At 36.5% G+C, this 25,545-nt stretch overlaps 1 protein-coding gene across 4 annotated transcripts in view; it reads right to left on the bottom strand.

Annotated features, from left to right (window-relative positions):
• NEDD4 (NEDD4 E3 ubiquitin protein ligase) overlaps window positions 1–25,545 on the bottom strand; it is a 111,196-nt gene that overhangs the window by 57,571 nt on the left and 28,080 nt on the right. For 2 of the 4 annotated variants that reach the window (XM_033109190.1, XM_033109189.1), the window contains one exon: window positions 11,584–11,637. In XM_033109190.1, the coding sequence (XP_032965081.1) occupies window positions 11,584–11,637 (54 nt within the window). Of the gene's footprint in view, window positions 1–4,583; window positions 6,517–11,583; window positions 11,638–25,545 lie in introns of those variants that run through there. The other 2 variants (XM_033109187.1, XM_033109188.1) reach the window with 1 other exon arrangement.

Here is a 25,545-nt window from a genome sequence, read left to right as displayed (position 1 = left end):
CTGTCCTAGCCTCCCTGCCCCTCCAGTGGCTTTTTCTTCGTCTCCTCTTTGATTCTTCTTCCACTATCTCCCCAAAGCTGGTGGTCCCAGAATTCTGATTTATTCCCACTCCATCCACCACCTGTCTCACTTTCCTGCTTTTCAGTTCATCTTTACCTAAGGCTACAACTCTACTCATAACTCCCAAGCTATATTTCCAGCTCTCATTTCTCGCCCTCGCCCTCGCCCTGTATCTTTAACTGCCTTACTTGACAGCAGTCCTACCAGGACAGTCTGTCAGTACACAAATATAACAATGCATGATTTCTTCTTCACTCTCTCAATCTAGCCCCTTCACACCGAATTCCCTATCTTAGTTCATGACATTTCCATTCACCCAGTAATCTAAGTCAAGAAAACTTTGATACATATTTAATCCATGGTGACATTAAAAAAAAATCATCAAAAAACATAAAACTGAGCACATTATGCTCTCAAATAAAGATTTCCATTGCTAACTATTGTCTGTTAACAGAAGACACACCTTGCTTTCTCTTCAGCCCTGGCTACTGTATACCCAGTGGGACTCCAACCCACTGCTAGTTCATCATCATCATCACGCTCATCCCTGGAGTCCCTAAGCTTGAGTCACACTGAACTATTTACAGTGGGATTCTTTCACACAACCGCCTTGCATGTACAACTGCTTCTGCCTAGAATAATGCTTCTCAACAGGGGTCAATTTTGCCCCTACGGGACACCTGACAATGTCTGGAGACATTTTTTGATTGTCATAACTTGGGGAGAGGGGTGCTACTAGCATCCAAAGGGTGGAGGTCAGAGATGCTGTGAAATAGGTCAGCCCCCCCAGAATAAAAAGTATGCAGCCCTAAAAGTCAGTAGTGCTGAGATTGCCAACCACTGCCCTAGAATATCCTCCTTGATTTCTCTGCCTGGTGAACTCCAACTTACCTACCAAGACTCAGCTCAAATGTCAGCTCCTCTGTGAAGCCTTCCACTACCCGCCAGGTCCTCTTCTCCAGACAAATATTGTTGTAGCTTTCCCACTTTCTCACACATACCTCTATTTTAGTACATCACACTTGAAACTGAAAATTTGTTTTTGTTTACCAGTGTGTCTCTATTAGAATGGGAGTTTCCCCAAGCAGAGACTGCACTTTATTATCTTCTATTCCCAGGGCTTGGGTCAGTACCTGACAAATAGTAGGGACTCAAATGTGTGCTAAATGAATGAATTAAAGACAACACATCTACAGAGAAATGCAAAGTGCTTCTGAAGCAAATAATTCAAATCCCTGAATAATCACTCTGAAAATAATATTATAGTTTCTCAGTTCTAAGAAATATACATACACAAGCATACATTTCTCACTAAATTTCCAAAACTGGTCATTAACATTGTTGCATCACAGTTTGAGAGTCAATATTTATAAAACATAATGGTTTTTATACAAAAGATTAAGTGTTGCTCAAAATAAATTTAACCAAGTGTCTCAAAATATGCTGCTAAAGTTAATAAAGTAAGGACTGAGAAAATAATGTAACACAAAAATAAGTATAAATTTAGGACACTTATTTTAGGAAGAATAAATAAATTACTGAAATGTATAATCTTGATATTAATGTTAAAAGGCTTTTGAAATAATTGAGACATAGTTTTTTTAAGTTCTACTACACTAAGCTTAAGCAATTTACCTACCAAGGATTAAGTAACAGAAAATGAACAAAAACTTTTATAACAAAAAGAAAAACTGTAAAGCCAGGGTTTCTGATTAAAACATGCATACACAGGAAGAATGGAAGACATGCACAAGCTTGGGCAAAATGCTAAGGTATTTTAAACAACAGGGTAATGAAGTCTCTGAGCATCCTAATGTATAAGAGATTTAGGAAACAACAGGGAAAAATAAAATAATAATAAAATGTTACACAGATTTTAGAAGTATGAATAGTAATTTTTGATAACTGGATAAAAACTACCTTAGCTCCTTAATCTATTTCATGATCGAGCTGACAAAATATTACACACAATGTTAAAACATCAAATATCTATTTTCTGATCAAAAGTCATTATGCAACCGTTACAAAAGTAATATTATATTTCAAAAAGTATATATAATAAACATGTCACTTATTGTTATGTTCTTTGACAGCAAATAAATAAAATAAATACTATCAAGCAGACTGCAAGGTCCCATTTTCCTTCTCTGTTGTAAATACAGAACAGAGCCCTGTGGCAGATATAGGTAAAAGATCTCACCGGCTTTAAAATATTAGCCATTAATGAGCTGTTGATTATAGAGAGCTAGAAACTGGATACTATACTGTTAGAGACTGGTAGCTAAACACATAAGAAAAGAATCTGTAGTCCTCTCAGTGCTTCAGAAACAAGGGTCCCTGACCAAAGCAGTGATTTAATTTCACGGCTGCTCGGTACAGATAGCTGACATTACTAAATGCTACTCTAATATCAACTTGTTAAATGTGAATCCAGACTCAGCATATCAGAATACTAACCCAGACAAACTGGAGTCATGGGAAATATTTTGGGAGCTGTTTATTTATAAATGAGTTACAATATACCACTATATTTAGATTAATATATAATTATTGATAAACACAGGATTATTTCTAAAACACCACTATTGTTGCCACTGCTATGTTTAGAAAAAAACATTAGTATTTTCCTCTTAAAACAAGCCATTGATTTACCACTAATCATTTAGATCAATTTACATCTGGTATATGTTGAATTTAATGGTCACTATATTGTTTATAATACTTTTATAGAGTTGTTTAATAAACATTTAAAAAGGGAACAATTTAAAGCTCTCTAGCAAATTATATGCTTCTGAATTATTTTATAATCCAATAATCTACCCAAAAAAATAGAATCTGCACAAAGCTAGGCATTTGGCTGTCACAGAAAAAATATTTGTGAGCTTACCTAAGTTTAAATAAAACCAATAAAAGTGTAATTTTAGCCACGCAAAAGGCATTTAATCACACTTTATTTAAAAACATTAAAAATACCATTTTCAAAAGCATCAACAACAAACTATACTACTACCACAAAATCAACTTATTTTAAGGATATTTCTACAAATACTTCTAGGTTAATTATTCCTTGCAGATTAATTATCTCATTAAATGTAAAATAAACTTACAAGGTACATGTAAATTCAATTAGCAAACTATTAATGTTTCTTCTTAGTATCACTTCATTGCTTTCTTTAGGGGGCAAAACAGTTGAATGGATTATCATCTCCTAAAAGCTGGTTTTTAAACAGTTTTGTAAACGGAATTAATAATTCTAAAAGATAGATCAGAATATGAAATCTGATCTTAATTCATCCTTGGTAAACTAGTTGCTTATCTGAACATCTGGGCATTGGGTAACAATGATTATATTTATTGGATTTCAAAAGAGAGAAAACAAATTAGCAATTATTTCATATTTTATTTACCTTAAGCTACCTCTCCAGAAGTTTAAAAAAAAATCTTTAGTATAGATATTGAGTGTTACGTTGAGTGACTAAACACAGACAAACAGATAAGTTTTTCCTCCAATAATGTCATCTAGAATTGGTTTAGTCAGAAAAAAAATTTAATTTCCTGGTATTTAAAATGTTTTAATATCCTGGCAAGACCTTCCAAATTCAGAAATTTTAAAAACTCTATTTAAGGTCAAAACACTTAACATACTTTGGAAAGGCCACATTACATAAAGAACTGTTTTAGTTAAGATTTATTAGAGTTAAATTACTAATATAATAAATCAAAATTATCAAATAACAAATGAATAAGGTAACTAAAAAATTATGGGAAATACCTAACAATTGAAACCAAATTCAAAAATATAAAATTTAGATTTCAATATTGTTGAAAGAGTAAGTTACATTTCAGAAGGCAGTCTTACCTGGTAGCTAAAGAAAAATACCGTGGAAACAAAATTCCTGTGGTTAAGGCATATACAAATGAAAATGTCATTTATTTTTCCTCTGCTTTAAACATGCAGCATAATAGTTTTTAACAATGATCTAATAAATACATGTATTTTAGAAAAACAGTTTTCTCTATGCTCATTTCTAACAAGATTTTCACATTTTTACATACACTTTCTATTGCTTAATATTTTAAATAAGCATTCTATATTTTACTTTACTTCACAATGATTACGGAGAGGAGACTAATAAATGAGCATTTTTGTAAGTAGGAATAAAATATGGAGTTACACATTAAAATATTATGCCTCTTGAGGGGAGGGAAAAATACATCAAGGTAAAGTGTTATAAAATAAATTATTATTTAAAGCTTGTTTTTATGTTACAGAAATGTTTTATGGCTTAAATCACTTCAGAAAGTTTTTTTTTAATGAATATTTTCTACATTAGTAAAATAACAAATAGAGTGAAAAACTATTGGGGGTTCATCAGATTTACAAATATAAAGTTCATGACTACAAAATACTTGCTTGGTAAGTAAGGACCAGGAAAGTATATAAAACTGCTAAATTATAACCAAATATTTCATAAAGCTATTCTAATATAAATTAACATTTACCAAGACCAAAGGAAACTTACCTTACAAGAATGCTTCAAAGAATTAGATAGTTCATTTGTGAAATCTCTGTTGCTGTCTCTTGATAAATTATCAACTTTACCTTCATTTCCAGATGCAAACTTTATTAGTAATTGAGATGGTCCCCCTTTGGAACAATTGTGCTTAAGGCTGGATAAACAGGAAACATTTGGGTAAGTCCCTCCCAGTGAAATACTTCTTTGTAAAATAGCACGGTTTTTGTTTATCTGTAAATTTGGTCTTTCCAACTGTCCATTAATATTTATTTGATAATCCACGTTTTGGGAGTATGGTAAACACGCAGATGTCCTATGCATCAGCTTAATATACTCTGAATCAGAATTAAGCTTCCTTTCTGACATCTCTGGTCTACAATCACTATTTGCTGCTTCACAATCTACTGTAGTTGCTTTTTGTTGGGTGAAATGTACTGAAACACAAGAATATCCATCAGGTGACTTTTCAAAGACAGTCTGACTTGGACTATTATTCGCAATAACAATTTTCTTTTGTGATAAGCCCTTCCCCTGAAGTGGTCGTATGTCTCTTACTTCTCCAGCAGCACAGATTGTTTTAGATAACCGAAGTCCATTGACAGCTGTTGAAAGAAATCCCTTAGCACTAGTACCATCTTCATTGTGGGCAATTTCACTAGGAGAAATAATAAATTGGTGTGACGTCTGATAGGATCCTTTGCTTGGAAGAATACCTGTATTTGTCGGAGAAGTTGGTGGGGTATTTGCAGGACTCCTGGGAAAAATGACTAAGGATGAGCAACGTTTTAGTGGAATTTTCGAGTTCCTGCTCACTGGCAATTTCATAATCTCTAGTCCATGCTCCAAGTCATCCTGGACAAAAGGAATTGTACTTGTACATCTTGAAAAAATTTCACATGGAGTAGTATTCCTGTTTGGCACATTTCTATAGGAGGTGCTGTCAGAAGATAAATTTCCGGCCAGAAAAGTATCATCAGTTGATGGAAAAGTATAACCGCTGCTGTCACTGATGATACTGTTGGTGTAGGAACCTCCACTTGTGATACTTGTGCATGACCCATAATCACTACCGTTGCTGTTGTAAGACCCGTTCTCACTGGTTGAAAAGTTACTAAAGCTACCACTGCAAATGGCAGAACTGCTTAAAAGGTTTCCATCATTCACAGCATTTAGTTCATTATCAACCACAGCACTGCTGTAAATGCCATCCTTCAAGACACAGGTAAATGAAGCATCGTCAGCATCAGCTAAGACACTGCTAGACTGAAGATATCCACTGTACCTTGTTGGCTGTAGTGAAATCTGTAGACAGCTGCTCTTTTTATTAACATTCTCAGGTGGAGGAACAGATGAGCTCTCCTGAGACGTAACGTTTTCCTTTATTAACGGAGCTAGTGCAGTCTGTCTGGGAGTCAGCTTCATTTGAACAACGTTAGACGTTGAAATCCGTGTTGGTCTTTTGAAGCACATGGGAACATTGCTATCCGAGTCATCTCCGGAGGTTTCTGACAAAGGATAAGTATTGCTTCTTCTGGCTGCAAAGTGCAATCGTAAGCTTTGTGCCATTTGTTCTCATTTCCAAACATGTTAAGGGCTGAAAGTCATAACAAAGATCTCTGTCGGTAGACAGGCTAGAAGCAGCTGCACTGCGTCGAAAGAAAAAATCATTTGTGGTGCCTAAAAGAGCTCTTAAGTAGTAGTCTTTATCCAAAGGAAAACACTAGATACCAGATATCTCAGAAAGAAAAAGACGACCCATTCCTGAGACTGACGTTTCCAAAATGTCTTGAATTGCTTGTAGTCAAAATGCCTTCACTTACAAAGCACTTGATTTCCAGCGACCTTTAAAGCTGAGCTCAGCTGCAGCTCACTGCCTCAAACACTGCCAACCTTGTTTCAATTATACCTTCTCCAATTTGCATGAATGAGTAACACAAGAACAACAATCTTCTAGCATTTCAAGTTAAAACAGTATTTTTTTCACTCCAGCTCTACTAAATGAACATTTAACTGTGTGAATCACTGTGCCTATACTTTTTCCAGCAGAGTTTGACCACTAATATTTTTACCCATAGGGATAAAATTACAGGAAGTTGGTAGGAATGAAACCCCATGTAATTGAGTATCAAATCGAGGATTGAATTTCCAAATAGTGGCCACACTAGGAATCTAGTCAAGTTAGTTAATGTAGAAAGGAATATAGACTGTTAAAATTTTTACAGATAACTTCAAACAGTTATGCAATTTGGACACACCAAAAGTGTGGGGTAAATTAAAAATTTAGCATTCGATCAAATAGATAAGTATTTTAAATTCCAAAACACTTCTTATACAAAATGAAAGCATAAGGAAAGAAATACAAAATGAGCCTATTAATACTATTGCAAAAATTGAGTATATGTCTGAGAAAAAATAAAGTTTAAGAGAAGCTGTCACCAAGCATTTTCTCCTATAATTTTAAAGGCTTTTACAGCCAAGTAGTACAGTCTTTAAATGATGCCATTTATATTTTGACTATTAAAACTCTGCCAAGAAATAGCCTAAGCAAACATTCCATTAAAAATATATGCAGATTAGACAGAAAAACTATACCCCAATATAGTTTGAGCACACAAGATATTTTATTCCACTGTCTCTGCAATTCATTCACTTAAGAGAGTGTTGTGGTAAGTAAAGAAGTCTAAAAAGGATTTAACACATCAAATAAACATATCTCAATGCCAATTCTGTTCTGAAAAACTCCAAGAGCTCTTTGCTGGCCCCTACTGGTGCACTGAAACAATCCATTTAGCTGTTTCATATCTATAAAGAAATACAAACCATGCTGCATATTTCTTTATATAAACAAAGTACGTACTTGTTTACATTTTTGAGTACTAGCACTGCCCTAGAGGTGGAATTACTTACTACTGCTGATAAAGCTCCTCCAGTAGAGAACAGTACACTGTTTGTCCTTTTAGGGGTTGTGATTTTGTATATATATTTTTTCTGCTTTGTATTTATTTAACCTTTACTTTATTTTCAGTTTACTAGGTAATAAAAGTTTAATATTTTAATTTCTGCCCCAAATGTCATAGACCAAGGTTGGTACTCTATTTGAAAGAAATAAATTTATTTTTAAATAATACTCTAGGGTATATTTAAACCCCTTACCTGAATTTTATAGCTGGAACTCCAGTAATAAATATATACTGGCTCATTCATAGGAAAGTAAAAAGTAAAATAGTTCAGTTGTTTACACCACATGGTACTACACCCAAGTTGTATTTTTTTAAGTAAGGTGTTTTTTTTTTTTTCTCTAAGTAAAAGCAAATATGTAAAATACATACTTGCACTTTGTTTAAAAAAGAAAACCCCATAAGACAGATCTGTTCTCAATCACAATTTTCTAAACGGTATTTTAAATCTATTAAGACAAGAAAAAATAGAAATATGGTATCAATTAAATTATATTTCTGACTAGAATGATATTTCTGACTCGAATGAGACAGTACTATGTTTTAGAATGTGTGCAATAATTGTAAACTTAGTAATAAAATTATTATGCTATTTTGATTTTGTATACTCTCCTTAATGATTTTACAGATGTCAGTAAACAGTCCCGTATCATGCCTTTTCTTTATAGAAGAAACAGTCCTAATCTTTTCACTTTGCCTTCAAATGACTTCTGCTTTCTGTCTTAAATTAAGTTAGGGGTCTGATAATTTAAAGAATGGATCACTACTAACAGGCTAATCAATGAGATCTAACTGCTCGTGCCTGCGGCCTAAAACTTTCAGTTAATAAGCAAAGCTCCTCTAGTTCTTAATATAAAATAATGAACCTCAAGAATTTGGCCAGATATTTGGCATCAGTTTCATGTTAGTTAAAACTCTAACTAGATTTTAAGCTTCCAGTGTGTGAGGGTCATAACTAAACATTTCTTCTGATGCCCCGAGCTCCTGTTGGGAACACGTAAGCACTAAGTAACACCAGAGAGGAGACTGAATGGATAGATGAATAGCCACTCTGCCTGCCTCATGATTTCTTTCAGGGTTTTAAAAAGAAATTGATCCAGTTACTACTTCTAAACAAATGTCAAAAAGCACTGCAGCTGGACAAGAAGGACTGATGCTTGAAAATTTTGCAAAGAGGAAAAGTAAGGTAAGAGAATCATCTGCCCTTCCTAGCTCGCTCTCCAGTCTGCGTTTAATTCTCGAGAGGCTGAACAGTTTGCACTGCTGACTCTGGTCTGGGACCACACGGGCTCTGTACTGCTGTCACAGCAGTCATGTGCAGAGCCTGGGGAACCTGGGGCAAATGTAGCCCCTTAGCCAAACAGATGCCAAAAGAGGAGCCTTAACCCAAGGGGAGCAGAGGTAGAGTGGGGGCAACCCTCATCGGGGAGGAATCTATGCCAGTCCTATAGATTTCCATATTCTGAAGTGACACAGGTAACATCTTAGGATTAGACTGAAGCTCAGGACCCCACATTCTGACATGTTTGGTGATTGATTATCTACACAGAAAATAATGTGATTATTGACATGCTATGGCTAGGCTCTGGATAACCCAAATCATTGACTAGAACTTTGAAGTCTAAAGTCCAGGGTGATGATAATATGTATGTATCACTTGGCGGGGTTGTTTTGCCCAGTTGTTTGGTCAAACACCAGTCTAGGTGCTGCTGTGAAGCTAGTTTTGAGATGTGATCGACATTTCAATCACTAGATTGTGAATAAAGTCAATTACCTTCCATAAGACGGTAGGTGTCATCCAATCAGTTAAAGGCCTTAAAAGCAAAGACAGGTTTCCCACACAAGAAGCAATTCTGCCTCAAGACTACAACATAGAAACCCTACCTGAGTTTCCCGCTTGGTGGCCTTCCCTGCAGATTTCAGCCTCAAGACTGTAACATCAACTCTTCCCTGAGTCTTCAACAAGCAATCCCTGCCCCCTGGGGAATCTGCAATATACTGATCAATGCATTCTTTTGTGCTTGCTTTTAGCTTTAAAGGTTGTTTTGTTTGTTTGTTTTTAATGTTTATACATCATGTTTATAACCCTAGAAATATCCCATTGTTAATATCAGAGGCAATGCTTTTTCCTTTTGACATATCATGACACCATGTATAGTACGCTACATGTGCTCAAGGAGTGTTACTGCACCCGAGTATGAGAAATATCCATTTTGGCAACGAAGAAAGAGTTACACCATGCTGAAGTTATAGGCAAAAACGACTAGACAACTATGGTGAAAAGTGCAAACATGAGCTATCCCTCCTTGTGGACAACATTACATATAACTCACATAAAATAGTTCACCAATGAAGCACCCAAGAATCAGGGAGAAATTCACATTGGTGTCAGTAACAACAGGAAAAATAACACCGTAACACCATGACCCAGCAATTCAACCCCAAATTACGAATCTTAACAGATACACATGTGCATCAGGAAACATGGCAAGAATGTTTACCAACTGGTAACAGCAAAAACCTGGAAACAACACTGGTATCTATTAAGGAGGATAAATACACAAATTAGGATTTTATGGCATTTGCAGATGATGGAAAATTATGCATCAGTGAAAATGTGTTATCATGGATCAAAAAGCATGTCACAGAGGAATTCATTCAGAGTGATACTATTTTGATAAATTGAAAAACATGCAAAAGGAAACTCTGGTTTTTTTAGGGATACATATATACATGATAAAAATATTTTTAAAAAGCAAAGAAATGATAAACAATTTTCAGGATGGTGGCTGCTACTTGTGAGTGGAAGAAAAGGAAATGCTGTTGGGAAGGCTGAAGGGGGTTTTGAAGAGTTTGGTAATGTTATAGTCCTTAAGTTGAGTAATAAAGTACACAGATATTTATCTTATTATTTAAAATAAAGATTCATATTATATCTACTTTTTGTATATATATTTCATTGTTGAAAAAACACCAACACTAAATTTTAACTGGTCCCATCTAGAAGTAAAACAGCTCTGTAAAGACAGAGGGGGGAAAAATTCTTATTCTATAGTAAAAGCAAAAGCAAAAATACAAACAGAAAAAAAAAATCAAATCATCATTTGTCACTCAGCTTTAAAAAGTTAGATTGCCAGTTAATGAGGAAGTCTCCTTTGGCAGCAGAAAAGCATCTTTGCTAATTAATAGATTTTGTTTGTAATACCTTCAGTTCCTAGTATAGCTGTCATTTCTTGAGGGTGAAAAGAAAACATGTTATGAGGTCTAACGCTAAAAACAGATTTTAAAAATAAAAAATCCAGTGTCTTTGTTAGCTATAAAAATGAATAAAACTGTTCAACTTTTTTGGTACTTCTGTTTAATCACTGATAAACTTTGAACACATAACACTGTTCTTGTACCTTCATGTTCAAATCTTAACAGGTTTAAAATATAATTGTAAGATGCTAAGGAGGTTTGAAATAGGATCCCAAAGAGACAAAATTAGGAAAAGGATAGGATTTGAAGATAGTCTTAAGGAAATCAGAAATCAAAACTACCGGTATCATTAAAAAAAAATAAAATCAGGTTTAACTTTGCTTTTTGCCTATATAGGAGCTGGCAATCCTTTATTTTATCAGTGCAAAGAAGATAGTTTTTCTTTGTAAAAGAATGGAGATAAGAGACTGGATGGGACGTTGCAACCCCCCAGAATCCACTGGAGTGAGGAGGTACAACTCAAAACACTGTGGACCACCAACCAGGGTACAGGGATGAGAGTAAACGGAGGCAAGACCAAGATGCTGGCTTTCCTGTCATCTCCTGAGTAAGACCTTATAATCTGTTTAGAAATGACAATCAGGAGAGGCGCCTACTAGGAGAATGGAAGGGTAGAGTGTAGCACCACGAAGGAGAAAAAAAAAATTATATCTACTTAACCATATTGCCCAAAGTCTCCATAACCACCCCAAATCATTCTCTCACGTCACTGATTCCCAAACCACTTTTCCTTGCTGCTTTTTTGAAATATATCCTTGCTTCATATTTAACACAAGTATAGTGTAACTTACCAATCGATTTTCATCAAATACTTCAAAAAGAAGCCGGTGCTGCTGTGGATGCACCTAAGTAAGACAAACACAAGCTTTCTTTAGAAACAAGTGAACATCAACCTATAGAGAAATAAATACTTGAAAATGTTGCCATTTCCTAACTCCTATTATTTATAAGATATTTTAAAGTACACGAGATACTTACAACAAAAGCATAGCAGTCACATGTCACCCATTGTCTAATAGTTTTACCATAACAACAAAGTGAATTTGGTGGCTTATTTTTCCAATTTGTGTAAAACAGAATGAAAAGAAGTAAAATAAAATTTCAAAAAAAATATTTAAATGTTTGCCAGCACTTAAAAATATAGGCTAGATTTTAACTCCTTATTATCAATTTTATTTACTCACTTTTTATTTATCAGGTTAGAACTACCCAAAATGGATGTTGATTTTATGGGAACTAATGTTCTGAATCTTTTTAGTACTAACTTGATAAAGGACTCTGTTGCTTCTACTATAAAATGTACACGAGCAGTCAGAAAGTATAAACTGAGTTTTCACTTACTGTTTATATTTCATATGAGTAAAAATTAACATGCAGTGTTTTATTTTTCAAAGCTGGTATTTCAACACCAAGTTAAAAATCTACTTAATATCTGAAATAAGTCAGAGAAAGGCAAACACCATGTTATTTCACTTATATGTGGAGTCTAAAAAACAAAATAAACAAACAAAACAGAAACAAACTCATAGATACAGAGAACAAATTGATGGTTGCCGAAGAGGGGAGAGAGTGGGGAGGGTCGGGAGACTGGGTGAAAAAGGTAAAGGGATTGAGAAGTACACATTGGTAGTTAGAAAATACGCACAGGGATGTAAAGTACAGCCTAAGGAATATAGTCAATAATATTGTAATAACTGTGTATGGGGTCAAATGGGTAATAGACTTACCAGGGTGATCCCTTCAAAAGTTGTATAAATGTCTAATCACTATGTTATACACCCAATATAATTTTGTATGTCAACTGTAACTGAAAACTTTAAAAATTATTTTAAAAACTAATATCAAACATAAAGAATCTTTAATAATTTTTTATACTAGAGGTTAAAATGTATAATAGAAAAAAAACATATTCCTGGCACAGAGCTCCTAAAACCCTTGTAATTGCCTGGGTGACAGGAGTGTCTTTTGTTCTAATGAGGTGACTCTGGGTGAGCTCTAGGATGAGGGCTGGTCACGGGAAAGAACAAGCCATGACAAGAAGCTTGGAATTTCAGTCCCAACCCCCATTCTCTTGAGAAGGGAGGAGATTTGAAAATGGATCAATCATACCTATGTGATGAAGCCTCTATAAAATTCCCAAAAGTACAGACTTCAGAAAGCTTTTGGGTTGGTGAACACATCCATATGTGGGGAGGGTGAAGCACCCCAAGTCTACAGAGACAGAAGCTCCTGCACTCAGGAACCTCCCAGACCTTAACCTATGTATCCCTTCACCTGACTGTTCGTTCATCTTTATCCTTTATTATATCCTTTAATAAACTGGTAAGCATAAGTAAGTGTTTCTCTGAGTTCTGAGTTCTGAGCGCTGCTCTAGCAAATTAATGGAACCTGAGGAGGGGGTCATGGAACCTACAATTTGTAGTCAGGTCAGATAGAAGCTGGGGGTAACCTGAGAATCTACTACTTTGGACTGGTGTCTGCAGTGAGGTCAGTCTTATGGGACTGAGCCCTTAATCTGTGGGATCTGATGCTAACTCCATGTAGATAGTGTCAGAACTGAGTTAAAATGCAGGACATCTGGCTAGTGTTGCACATAATTGCCACATGTGGCGGGAAAGCCCTCTACACATTTAGTGACCAGAAGTGTCAGAAGTGAAGGGTTCTCAGAGTGTAGTAAAGGAAAAACACAGGAGGTGGGAAACTAGAATTATTTTCCCAATGATAAATGTTTCCCCACTCAGGTTAATACAAGGTAATCTATAAAACATTCTCACATTTAGGGTGATTTTTTTTCCCTATGATAAATATATTACATTGAACACTGCGATAATTTAATACTTTGCTTAACATGTCAAAAGCATTGATAGCCTTCAGAAAAATGTCCTATAAGTGTGACAAAGATATTTAAATACCAAACCCAATGTCCACTCTCACTTCTTTCTGAGAACATAATCTTAATTTTACCTGCAGCAATGCATCCAGAGTCACCACACAGCACAACTCCGGGGGATAATTTGTTTTATTTGAAGTATAACATATATTCGGTAAAGTGTAATGTATACTAACCTTAAATATATAGCTTGATGACTCTTTATATATGTATACTGTGTCATCATCACCCAAATCAAAATATCAAACACTCCATTCTTTATTACATGTTGTTTTCCATGTGAATAGTGTCCTCTGGACTTGTTCAATAGTGAGAGTCTAAATATGTCTATCTAAAAATGACTCCCTTCCACTAAGGCCAACGAAAGAGACCAACCTAATGGGAGTCACTGGATGGGACTTCTGGGAGAGCTCTTTACATGGGGCTGTCTCAACTGGGAGAGATGTTCCTCTTGCCCTTTGCATTTCTCTTTCTTGCCTGGAACTTGGTTGGGAAGGCTGGCACTCCTGAAGCCATGTTGTAACCATGAAGCAGCTCTGAGGATGGAAGCCCCAATTAAGGGCTCGACAGTATAGGGATAATGTAAGGCAATCATCTTTTCTAAGAAGACGTAAAGGAAGTTTTGGGGAGGAGATGAAAGTTTAGCAGAGACATGAAGGATGGGAAGAATTTGAATAAGAAAGTATAGAGAACATTCACAGCAAGGAGATGACATGAGGAAAGGCCTGGGAGCAGAACGAGCATGTGCTAAGGAGAGCACATGGATAAGAGTATTTTTGTATTTGAAAGTGGCAAGAAAAACTTGGTTAGTGAGGATAGAGCTAGGCTGAAGTCACTGAAATCCTGAAAAGGTGTTAAAATTTGATTGGTAGGGAAGAAAATGAAGCTTTTAAAGGAAAACAAATGACATGATGTAGGTCATATGTAAATGTTATTTTTGTTAGTGATACCCAAAATGAATTGGACTAGACAGAAACCCTGGAGTCCATAGGGACTGTGGTCCTAGTAACTCCGGCCTCTGCCTGGGATTGTCCCAGTGAGAACAGGGAGGGAGATGAGGCCATGAAAATCATTCAGAGGGAAAAAATCAGAAGTCTCAGTCTCTACCAAAGTACCTGACAGACACTGTAGACATTCAATATTAACAATGAATATTCTAAGAAAATAGGAATAATATCTGATCTGATCAGGCCTCTGCTGTCCTACTTCAGGCCATAATTAATAGCTTCTTAACAGGATTCTCTACTTCAATTGGCTTCTCTTTTTAATCTGATTTTCCTACTATAATTGGAGTGACTTACCCTAAAAGACATCTGTACTGCCCGACTCAAAAGTTGCTCCTAAGGGCCTAAAGAATAAAATCCAAACCTGAGCATGGAACAATGCTTCATGATCTGAGTCCGATTTGCATTTCCAGCCTTGTCCTGTCTCCCTGCCCACCCAAATACACTAGCAACAAACTACTCACTGCTTACTGAGTTCATTCAATGGAAGAATTAAGTTCATTAGACCTAAATCCGAGGTTAAGCAAACTATGGCTTCTGGGTCAAACCAGCCACCTGCTTTTTTTTTTTATTCCTACAGCCCATGAGATGAGAATGTTTTTTATATTTTTAAATGGCTATATTTTAAGTAGATACATAAATACCTACATAAATAGCCTCAATTTTTGCCTCCGGGTCCATGACACCTAATATATTTACTATTTGGCCCTTTAAGAAAATGTTTGCTGACCCCGGTCATAAGACATTCACTGTATATTATCTATTAATTTCTCTCCTATGTATCTGAAATAAAAATGGTACTCGATATAGCTATCCTTGGAAGATGTGAGAAAAAAGTCACTCAAACCACTTTCTGTGTTCTGTGGTTCACATAAGGAGTTCTGCTTGAGAAAGACAGAATAAGTCTGGGGAACCTTGCATCCAACTAGTTGGAATCCCCAAATGATAACAGAAACAGAGGGAAGGAAATTATTAAAGAAATTAGTCACAGAAAATTTTTCAGAGCTGAAGGGAAACAGTTCTCTTGAAATTGAAATGCTTAGCAAAGGCCCAGCACAATGAATTTTTAAAACTGTACACACAAGGCATACCATTGTGAAATTTTAAAACACTAGGATAAAGATAATTATTAAATTTTTCAGAAAGAGAGAGGAGAATCATCCTCAAAGGAACAGGAATCAAACTTTTCAACAGCAACACAATGTTCAACGATGATTAACGCAATGCCTTTAAGTTTCCCAGGAAAAATTACTTTCAACCTAGAATCTTGTGAGGGGCAAAACTATTGACCAAACATAAGTTGACTATTGTTCTATCATAGCTGGAAGTCAATTTGGGACATGGATGTATGAGCTATTCAGCAATATGGGAATAATGACAAGAATAACAAACAGAAACAGTTAAAAAGCAGTTCCTTCTGGGAAGCGGGAATAGGAGGATAAAGGATAGGGCACTAGAGGTAGCTGCTTTTCATCATAAGCCCCTTTATACTATATTACTTTTAAGCTATGAGTGAATTCTATGATGAGATGATTTTTTTAAAAAATTTATTTAAAACAGGGGTAGATCTATGGTTACAAAAAAGAGTTTACAGAGTCATATTTATAGGAAAGGTGAAACAAAAATAAAAGTACTGGTAACAGGTTGTCAGAGGAGTAACCAAATTTTCAAAGAACAAAAATATTTTAAGTGTCAGTTTATTCTACTGGTGTTCATAAAGAACCTGAAGTAAGTTCCTGGAAATTTAGCTGGTAGATTCAGGAATAAACAATGTAGGCATATTTTAAAAAATCTCTTCATTGAGATATAATTCATATACCATACAATTGACCCATTGAAAGTATACAATTCAATCATTTTTAGTACATTCATAGAGTGTGCAACCACCATCACAATTTTCAAACGTTTTCATCACCTCAAAAAGAAACCCCATGCCCTTTAGCAGTCACTCCTAATTTCTTCTCAAATTCCCCAGTCTGAGGCCACCTCTAATGTTTCTGTCTCTATAGATTTGCCTATTTGACAGTTAACATAAGTGGAATCATACAATATGTGGTCTTTTGTAATTGGCTTCTTTCACTTAGCATAATGTTTTTGAGGTTCACCCTTGTGGTAGCAGGTGTCAGCACTTCATTCCTTTTTATAGCTGAATAACATCCCATATACATTTTGTTTATCCATTCACTTGATGAACATTTGGGTTGTTTCTACTTTTTGATTATAATGAATAATGATGCTACGAACATTCACGTACAAGTTTTTGTGTGGGAATATGTTGTGAGTGCATTTAAAAACTGTAAAATGTCAAATGAATTAGATAAGCTTTTTTCGGGGGGTGGTTAACAGTGTGTTTTTTCCAGGACCCATTAGCTCCAAGTCAAATCATTGTCCTTCAATCTAGTTGTGGAGGGCGCAGCTCAGCTCCAAGTCCAGTCTGTTTTTAATCTTAGTTGCAGGGGGCGCAGTCCACCATCCCATGTGGGAATTGAACCAGCAACCTTGTTGTTAAGAGCTTGCACTCTAACCAACTGAGCACTCTAACCATCAAGCCGCCCCTCTGAAAGCTCTGTGGCAGCTTGTTGTCTTCAGTCTAGCTGTGGAGGGCGCAGCTCACTGGCATTGAACCAGCAACCCTGTTGTTAAGAGCTCCCGCTCTAACCAACTGAGCCATCCGGCCATCCTAGATAAGTAGTTTTATAAGCATAAAGCATTATATAAAGTATCTTGGCATTTTTATTTACATGTTTTATGTCTTCCTACTTTGTTTCTCTGTACAGTTAATTATTTATAATCAACAAATATAAAAATAAATTATAGATACACAGCCATGGGGGGGCAAACAGTAAAAAAGGTATATAGTGAATTATAAATCTCTTATCGTTGTTCCACTCTCAGAGAAAATATTGGAAGTAGTTTCTTAGGTCCATCCAGAAGTATTTTCTGCAAATACCAGCATATGAGAGGTCATTTGTTTTTCTTTTTTACACAAAAAGATGTATCATATACACAATGTTCTCCACCTTTGTTCTTTTAATATATTTTGAAACTAATGCTCTATCAATACATATACATCTGTCTCTTTTTAAACAGTTGATGTGGATTTCATCCTATGGATGTGCCACCATGTGCTTAGTTCTTTATTAATAATGGAGTGCCTCTGCTTCTTTCTAGCCAACAGAATTCTGAATTTATTCAAATACTGGATGACAATATGGGTCAAGGATAGACAGCCGCTCCCCACCCCCAGGAGCTTAATCTTGATTGTTCTAAGTTTCGGGGTAATTCCATTCTCCTCTCCAATGACTGGGTTAGAAATATACACAGGATAATTCTGGTTCAAGAGATACTAATCAAAGTCTCCTGGAGGAAATTTTGGAAAAGTTTTGAGGCACGTGAGGGAAAAGTCTCCCTTTTCTGTCTCTGGACATCATCATGTGAGGCTAAGACATTTGTAATTGCTGCAAGCATTTTGTGACCATGGACAGAAAGCCGAGAGCCCCAGAGAGCCTGGGTCAGACACGACTCTCTTCAGCTGCTGCAGTCACCAACCTTCCTCTGTTTGCTTCTTGTGATTCAAGATAATAAGTGTGCTTATTGTTTAAGTCAAGTCTATTACTTGAAGCTGAAAACATCCCAAGTAATTTACGTCCTCAGATGGCCCTTCCTCAATCCCCTAGATTTAGGGAATCCCCTAAATTTCCCCCTGCTATTCACTCCCTAGCACCTGGTTTTCCCTTTCATAATGCTCAGCACAGGTAATTATTTTGAGAAACGTGTTCATCCAGGTCCACAGCAAACAGTATGCTTCGTTGAGGGTGGGGACTGTGGCCATCTCATGAACCAGAATTAGCAAAGTGCCTGGGAAACAAGCATAGAAAAATATCACACCAATTTTGTGTGAGTGTGTGGAGGTGGAGGAGTATAAATATGTGGATATTATCACCAAAAGATCACACAATCAGTGATGGTTTTATTAAGATTAAATTATGGCTGATTTTTATTTCTCTTTATAAAAATATCTATCATGTACAAGTGACATTGCTTCTATCACATAATATATATATACAAACATATACACATTATATAAATGAGTATGAATATTAAAGAATATTAAAGTACCACGGGAATATAGGGAATGGAGTGGGGCTTTTTCAGATGCTCATGCACTAAGCTTATGCCCAGAATACATATGTGTCTGTTGCACCTAATATGACGTTTTTCCCCTCCTGCAACTTGCCTCCCCTGGTCTCTGAGAAACTATAAGTGTAGATCTGACTATAATTTGCTTTTGAGCACTAACTTCAATTTGGAGTGTCCCCTGCTTGTTAACCTATCAATAACAGTTCTCCACAAAAACTTTCTCGGAGCTTCATGTTTTCTCAAAGATATAAAGGCTCCCTTCAACTTCTGGCCACAATTTCCACTTGGCTAAATGGCCAATAACCAAGTTTTTACTGTAGCAGATTATCTCAATCACATTTTTATGTGAATACATTCAATGGAAAACATTTTGTGCAACGTATAAATAATGATATAAATGACAAAGAGTAAAGTAAGGGTCCACAAAATAATATCTGTTGTACAGAAAGTACTAAATCACAATGTGTTTTCAGTTCTTTATCTAGCTGTGATGAATTAGCATTCATCCACACAAATTTATCTAGTTATCCTTGCAATATATTTACAAATTTCTGATTGAAATAAATGTGCTGCCAGTGATTCCAGAATAAAGTAATGCTGGCTAGAACATTTGGTAATAGTGAAATTATGGTAAAAAAAAAAACGAGTAAAAAGCAGTAGAGTCCTGAGCTTTGTTTATCATTTACAAATGTCCTTTTTTCTTATTTTTATGGTAACATCTTTAATTCAAAAGTAGTACTGACTTGGGCAGCCAGATGGCTCAGTTGGTTAGAACGCAAGCTCTGAATAACAGGGTTGCTGGTTCGATTCCTACATGGGCCAGTGAGTTGTGCCCTCCACAACTAGATTGAAGACAAGGAGCTGCTGCTGAGCTTCCGTAGGGGCAGCCAGATGGCTCAGTTGGTTAGAGCATGAACACTGAAAAACAGGGATGCCGGTTCGATTTCCACATGGGATGGTGGGCTGTGCCCCCTGCAACTAAAGACTGAAAAGAGCAAACTGGACTTGGAGCTGAGCTGCGCCCTCCACAACTAAATTGAAGGACAATGACTTGGAGCTCATGGGCCCTGAGAAAGACACTGTTCCCCAATATTCCCCAATAAAATTTATATTTAAAAAAATGGTAGTACTGACTTTCAAGCACCTTCCTAATCAGAAATCAAGATCATCAAAAATAATAGGAAGATTTTTAGTTATAATTTTAAATTAAATTTTTTTTTAAATTTTAATTACTCTAACTAATATTTCTTATTTCTATTCATACTGGTTTTGCTATATTTTGGGCCTTTAAAGAAGTCTTCCATTTTAGTTAAGTTGTTAAAATTATTGCCATAAAGTTATCCATAATGTTACCTTATTTATTTTTTTGTCTGTAGGATGTTCCTTTCATTCCTGATATTGGTCATTTGAGTTTTCTTTACCTCTCTCTTATTTGGGCTAGCTATAGCAATATCAATTTTATTAATCTTTTCAAATAACCACCTTTGGTTTCATTTACTTTCTCTACTTTTTAAACACTTTCCATTTCATTGATTTCCATTATTTCCTTCCCTCTACTTTTTTTCTTTTTTTGGCTTAAGATAGAAACTTAGATCATTGATTTTAAACCTTTTTTCTTTTGTATATACTCGTAAGTATATGAAGTGTAAATTTTTCTCTAAGCACTGAATTAGCTCATCCCATATTTTGTATGTTATGCTTTATCAACTCGTTAAAATATTTTCTAATTTTTCTTATGATTTCCTTTTTGAGCCATGACTTATTTAAAATATGTTGCTTAATTCCCAAATATTTGTGGCTTTCCAGATATATTTGAGTTGCTGAATTCTACTTTAAGTCTTTTGTAGTCAGAGAACATATTCTGTTGAATCTCAACCCTTTTAAATATAGGCAGACTTGTTTTAGGGCCCAATATATGGTCTACCTTGGTGAATGTTCCATGAGCATATAAAAAGAATGTATATTCTTCAAATATTAGATGTAATGTTCTATACATGCCAAACAGATCAAGTTGACTAATAGTGTTTTTCAAATCTTTTATGTACTTTTTTTTTTTTGGTCTAGTTGTTCAATTAATTATAATAAAATCTTCAATATTCTGGATTGATTTATTTCTCTATTTAGTTCTGTCAATTTTTGCTTCATAATTTTGAAGCTCTTTTATTAGGCGCATACAAATTTAGGATTGTATATCTTTTTGTAAATAAGCTCTGCCCTTTTATTATCATGAAATGTCCCTCTTTATCTCTGGTAATACTCTTCATCCTAAAGTGTACTTGATCTAATGTTAATACAGCCACATCAGGGTTTTGTTTGGGGCTTTTTTGCTTAGTGTTTGCATGGTATTTCTTTTTCTCTACTTTTAACCTGTCTGTGTATTTATACTCAAATTGTATCTCCTGTAAACACTATATGGCTGAATCTTGCTTTTTTTAAATTATCGAGATGGTTGACTTTATGACTGTCATCTTTCTATTTCTTTTCTATTTGTCTTTATTCCTCTTTTCTTCCTTTTTGTTTTTTAAAAAAAGTATTAATCAAGTATTTCTTGGTATTCCATTTCCTTTATTGAATCTTACTTAAAATGTTGTTTTCCTTTTTAAAGGCTGCTCTAAGGATTACAATGTGCATCCTTAAATATCACAATTGTAACAGCCAGAGTTGAGCCACTAGATCTCTTTCAAGAGAACCTGTAAAGTTGATTGACAGTCCCCAGCTAACCGTGCACCTTTGAATCTATCCTTTGTGTTCTCCTTGCTTGCTCCCCAAAACTGGATACAATGAGGTTTCTAGAGCCTGGCCATTCTTGCCCAACACAGAACTTCCCTAATATACAATCTTTGCTTGGAAACTCTTCATCAACCTGGATGAGGCTTTCTCAAAATGGTGCTGCCATGTAAGGTTCTTCCTACCCAGTCCTTTCGCCTCTCTCCTTGCACAGGTATTAGGCCTGCATCATGACGAGAAGGCTCTCCCCATTTGTACATCCTCCATCTTTGACCTTCACAGATGCTTCCCCAATAAACTTCTGGCATATCTAATCTCATCTTGGCATGTGTTTCTCAGAGGGCCCAGGCCAACACAGATGATATGAGTAGTGGGGCGTTAGGACAACCCCACATTCACCTGGCAGGCAAGCAGCTCCCCATCTTGAACTGAATGTGGGATACATAAAGTTCCCGGCATAAGGTGTCCCAATTCCTAAAGAGTTCTCCCATAGTGTCCTGGAGAAATGTCATGGTGGAGGGGAACACCCTTGCCAGTGTGATGTATAAGGTACTTGAAAGATAGGGGAAGAACAATGCCTCCAAAAACAACAATGGAGTTGGCTAGTTATTACTATGCTGTATTAATGACTTACAGAGAGATAATGAGAAAATAAGGGCGATTAAACAGCTGGTTAAATATGAGAGACACAGGGCCTCTTATAGCTTATAAGTAGCTTATAAAGAGGTAGCTTATAAAGAGGTCTGCATCTCTTGGAGTAGAAAAGACAACACAACTGGGGAGCAGGCTCAAAGTAGACAGAGTTGCAGAGCTCAGAAGCATTTAAATGCTCAGCCACCTCAGGTCTGTTATGTTCAAATCAGGGCCCTACCAGGGCCCTCACGTGTGGGATAGGAGGATCTGGGTGGATGCTCCTGAGATTTTGATCGTGCAGGTCCCTGAACTCTCAGAACTTGCAGAGTAGCCCATCCCTCCGTAATAAGATCTAGCTAGCACTTCTTCCGTGCAGAAAGACACTGCAGAGGCTTCTCCCTGACAAGGAAAAGGATTCTTTCCTCGGAAGTTTCTCTAACTTCTCCCCTGGCTACCAAGATAATAACCAGTGTTAACTTCCAGCATATCCCAGCTGGGCCTGATATAAGATGAAAGAGATTACATCTGGAAGCAGCTTCAAGAATTAAATAGCATGTACTGGTAGGAGCCAGAGAAATACCCCTGGGACTATGATGCTTGATCAAAGGAGCAGAAACATAAGACTGGATAAGCAAGATTTCATTGACTTGAGATTTAACATCCTGTCAAGGTCCCCATGAGATGAGACAAATTTGCTGCTACAGTGGCCCCTAGAAGCCTGAAAAAATAATGAGCCAAGTGGAAATCCCTGATTGCCCTGGCAGATGGCAGGGGCAGGAGGAAAAAGGCCGGTAAAAATGGAGATGCTGGAATGAAAAATAAGTATACATATATATTGCATGAAGCCAAAATACTTATCAGATTCTTGTCACATGGCAGGGCCCAGAGGACACACAGTGACCTCAGTCATCAGGCGTGTGCTGGTGAGAGGGGCAGCAGCATCACCAAGAAGTGCGGTGGTGGCTCTCTTCTGCGTGCTAGGACTGATGGCAGGAGCAGGGGTCACACAGCTGGGCTTCTTAATAGGCTTGCAAGGGGATGATCCTCCCCTTTTCCAGTAAGACAGGCTAGCTAGTGGCATTTCACTGCCAGAATCAAGGGGGCTACAATGATGGTAATGACTGGTCAGGTTGAAGGGGCAGTAAAGCAGACTTGACATGACCTGCAGAGTGTAAAACATGGCACCCCTAGGGGCAAAACAGGCAAGTGGCCAACAAAGGTGCTGCTTAACATGTACAATCATGAGACGGCAACAATGGAGAAGCAGGTGGCCTAGGGCAGTTGAACCAATTGAAAAAAAAATCACAATCTTTGTCCAGTTCCCCAACCTGAGCCACCTTTCTGATCCAAAGCCCACTGATGGAAGAAGTGACCTAGTCCTTAAAAGAAAGGATTCTGTATCACTGAAAGAAGTATATATTCTAATGACTCCTCCCTTCCTCCAAAAGAACTATGGCCATTTATGTGGGTGACTGTATATTGGGGGCAATGAATACTCAAACATATTGAGGACTATTGGAAACAGGGTCTGTGCTGATACCTAGAAACTCAAAGCATCATCTTGGCTTCCCTATTAGAGCACGGATTTACAGGGACCAGACAATAAATGGGGTCCTGGCTAATGTTCAATTTATACTGAGTCTACTGGTTCTGTGGATCCACCCAGTAGTCATTTCCCTGGTTTTCCAGAATAAATTGGGGTTGACGTACTGGAAGCTGTATCTCCTTCCCACCACCACCACCACACTGACTCCGTGGCTTATGGGATAAGAGCTCATAGTGAGAAAGCCAAGTAGAAGACTCTATAACTGTCCTCCTTCTGGTCAAGATAGTAATCTAAAACAATATTGTTTAGAAACGACAAACACATAAGCAACAAAAGATAAAAATAGATACACTGAGTATCATCAAAATTAAAAAATTTTGTGCTTCAAACAACACCATTAATGTCAAAAGACAGCCCAGAGAAGGGGAGAAAAATTTTGCAAATCATATGTCTCACAAAGAACTTGTAATCTAGAAATCTAAAGAACTATGACGACTCAATAACAAAAAAACAAATAACCCAATTACAAAATGGGCAAAGGATTTGAACACACCTTTCTCTAAAGAAGATAAACAACTGGTCAATATGCTCATGAAAAGATATTCAACATACTTACACATCAGGGAACTGCAAATCAAAACTATAATTAGTTATCACTTCGCACCCATTAGGAGGACTATAATAAAAACACAGATAATTGCAAGTATTGTCGAAGATGTAGAAAAATCAGAACTTACATACACTGTTGGTGGAAATGTAAAAAGGTACAGCCACTTTGGAAAACAGTTTGGCAGCCCCTCATATGATCCAGCAATCCCACTTCTAGGTACATAACCCCTCAAATGAAAATCTATGTCCACACAAAAACTTGTACACAAATGTTCATAGCACCATTATTCATAATAGTTAAAAAGTGGAAAGAACCCAGATGGCCATCAACTGATGCATGGATCAATAAAGTGTGGCTATCCAAACTATGAAATATTATTTGGAAACAAAAGGAAATAAAGTACTGATATATGATCTAATGCAATTGAACCTTGAAAACATTATGCTAAGTGAAAAAATGCAGACACAAAGACCACATATTGCATACCATTTGTATGAAATGTCTAAAATAGACAATTCTAAGAGACAGAAAGTAGTTTGGTGGTTGCCTGGGGAGAGGGGCAGGTGTTAGGAGAAAACAGGAAGTGACAGCTAGTGGGTATGGGTTTCTTTTTTGGGTGACGAAATGTTCAAAAAATAATTTTGTGATGGGTTGCACAACTCTGTGAATATACTAAAGAACACTGAATTGTACACTTTGAGTGGGTGAATTATATGCTATGTGAATTATATCTCAATAAAGCTGTTTAAAATAAATATTGCAACCTCGTGGGAATGTCAGATATTAATACCACCACTAAAGACATAAAGGATACAAGGGTGGCTGGCTCCTATAATATGTTCATTTAATTCTTCAGTCTGGTCCCTACAGAAAGCAGATAGACCCTGGAGAATGACTATATATGCAAGCTCAACATAATGGCCCCAATCGCCTGCTGGTTTCTGGACACAAGGAGTCCAGAGTACTCGAGTGGCAGCCACAGACCGGTTTGATGGGACCTGTGCTATGTGCCCTGGAAAGAGCGTGGTCCCTTTGAGGACACAGACCTATAATTCAGCAGAGCCCAGAGTTCCAGGGATGAGAAGCATGCAGTCCCCCACTGAGTCTTTGGGGATGATGGTAAGTAGGGCCACTACTACTGTACTTCTTTGTTCCTAGGTCCATGTATACTTTCTGTTGCGAACACAGCCTCAAATTGAGATC

The sequence above is a fragment of the Rhinolophus ferrumequinum genome, chromosome 6, assembly GCF_004115265.2.
Source record: "Rhinolophus ferrumequinum isolate MPI-CBG mRhiFer1 chromosome 6, mRhiFer1_v1.p, whole genome shotgun sequence".
Classification (NCBI taxonomy): Eukaryota; Metazoa; Chordata; class Mammalia; order Chiroptera; family Rhinolophidae; genus Rhinolophus; species Rhinolophus ferrumequinum.
The sequence above is the reverse complement of the archived record's forward strand: the minus strand, read 5'-3'. Positions and strand labels throughout refer to the sequence as shown.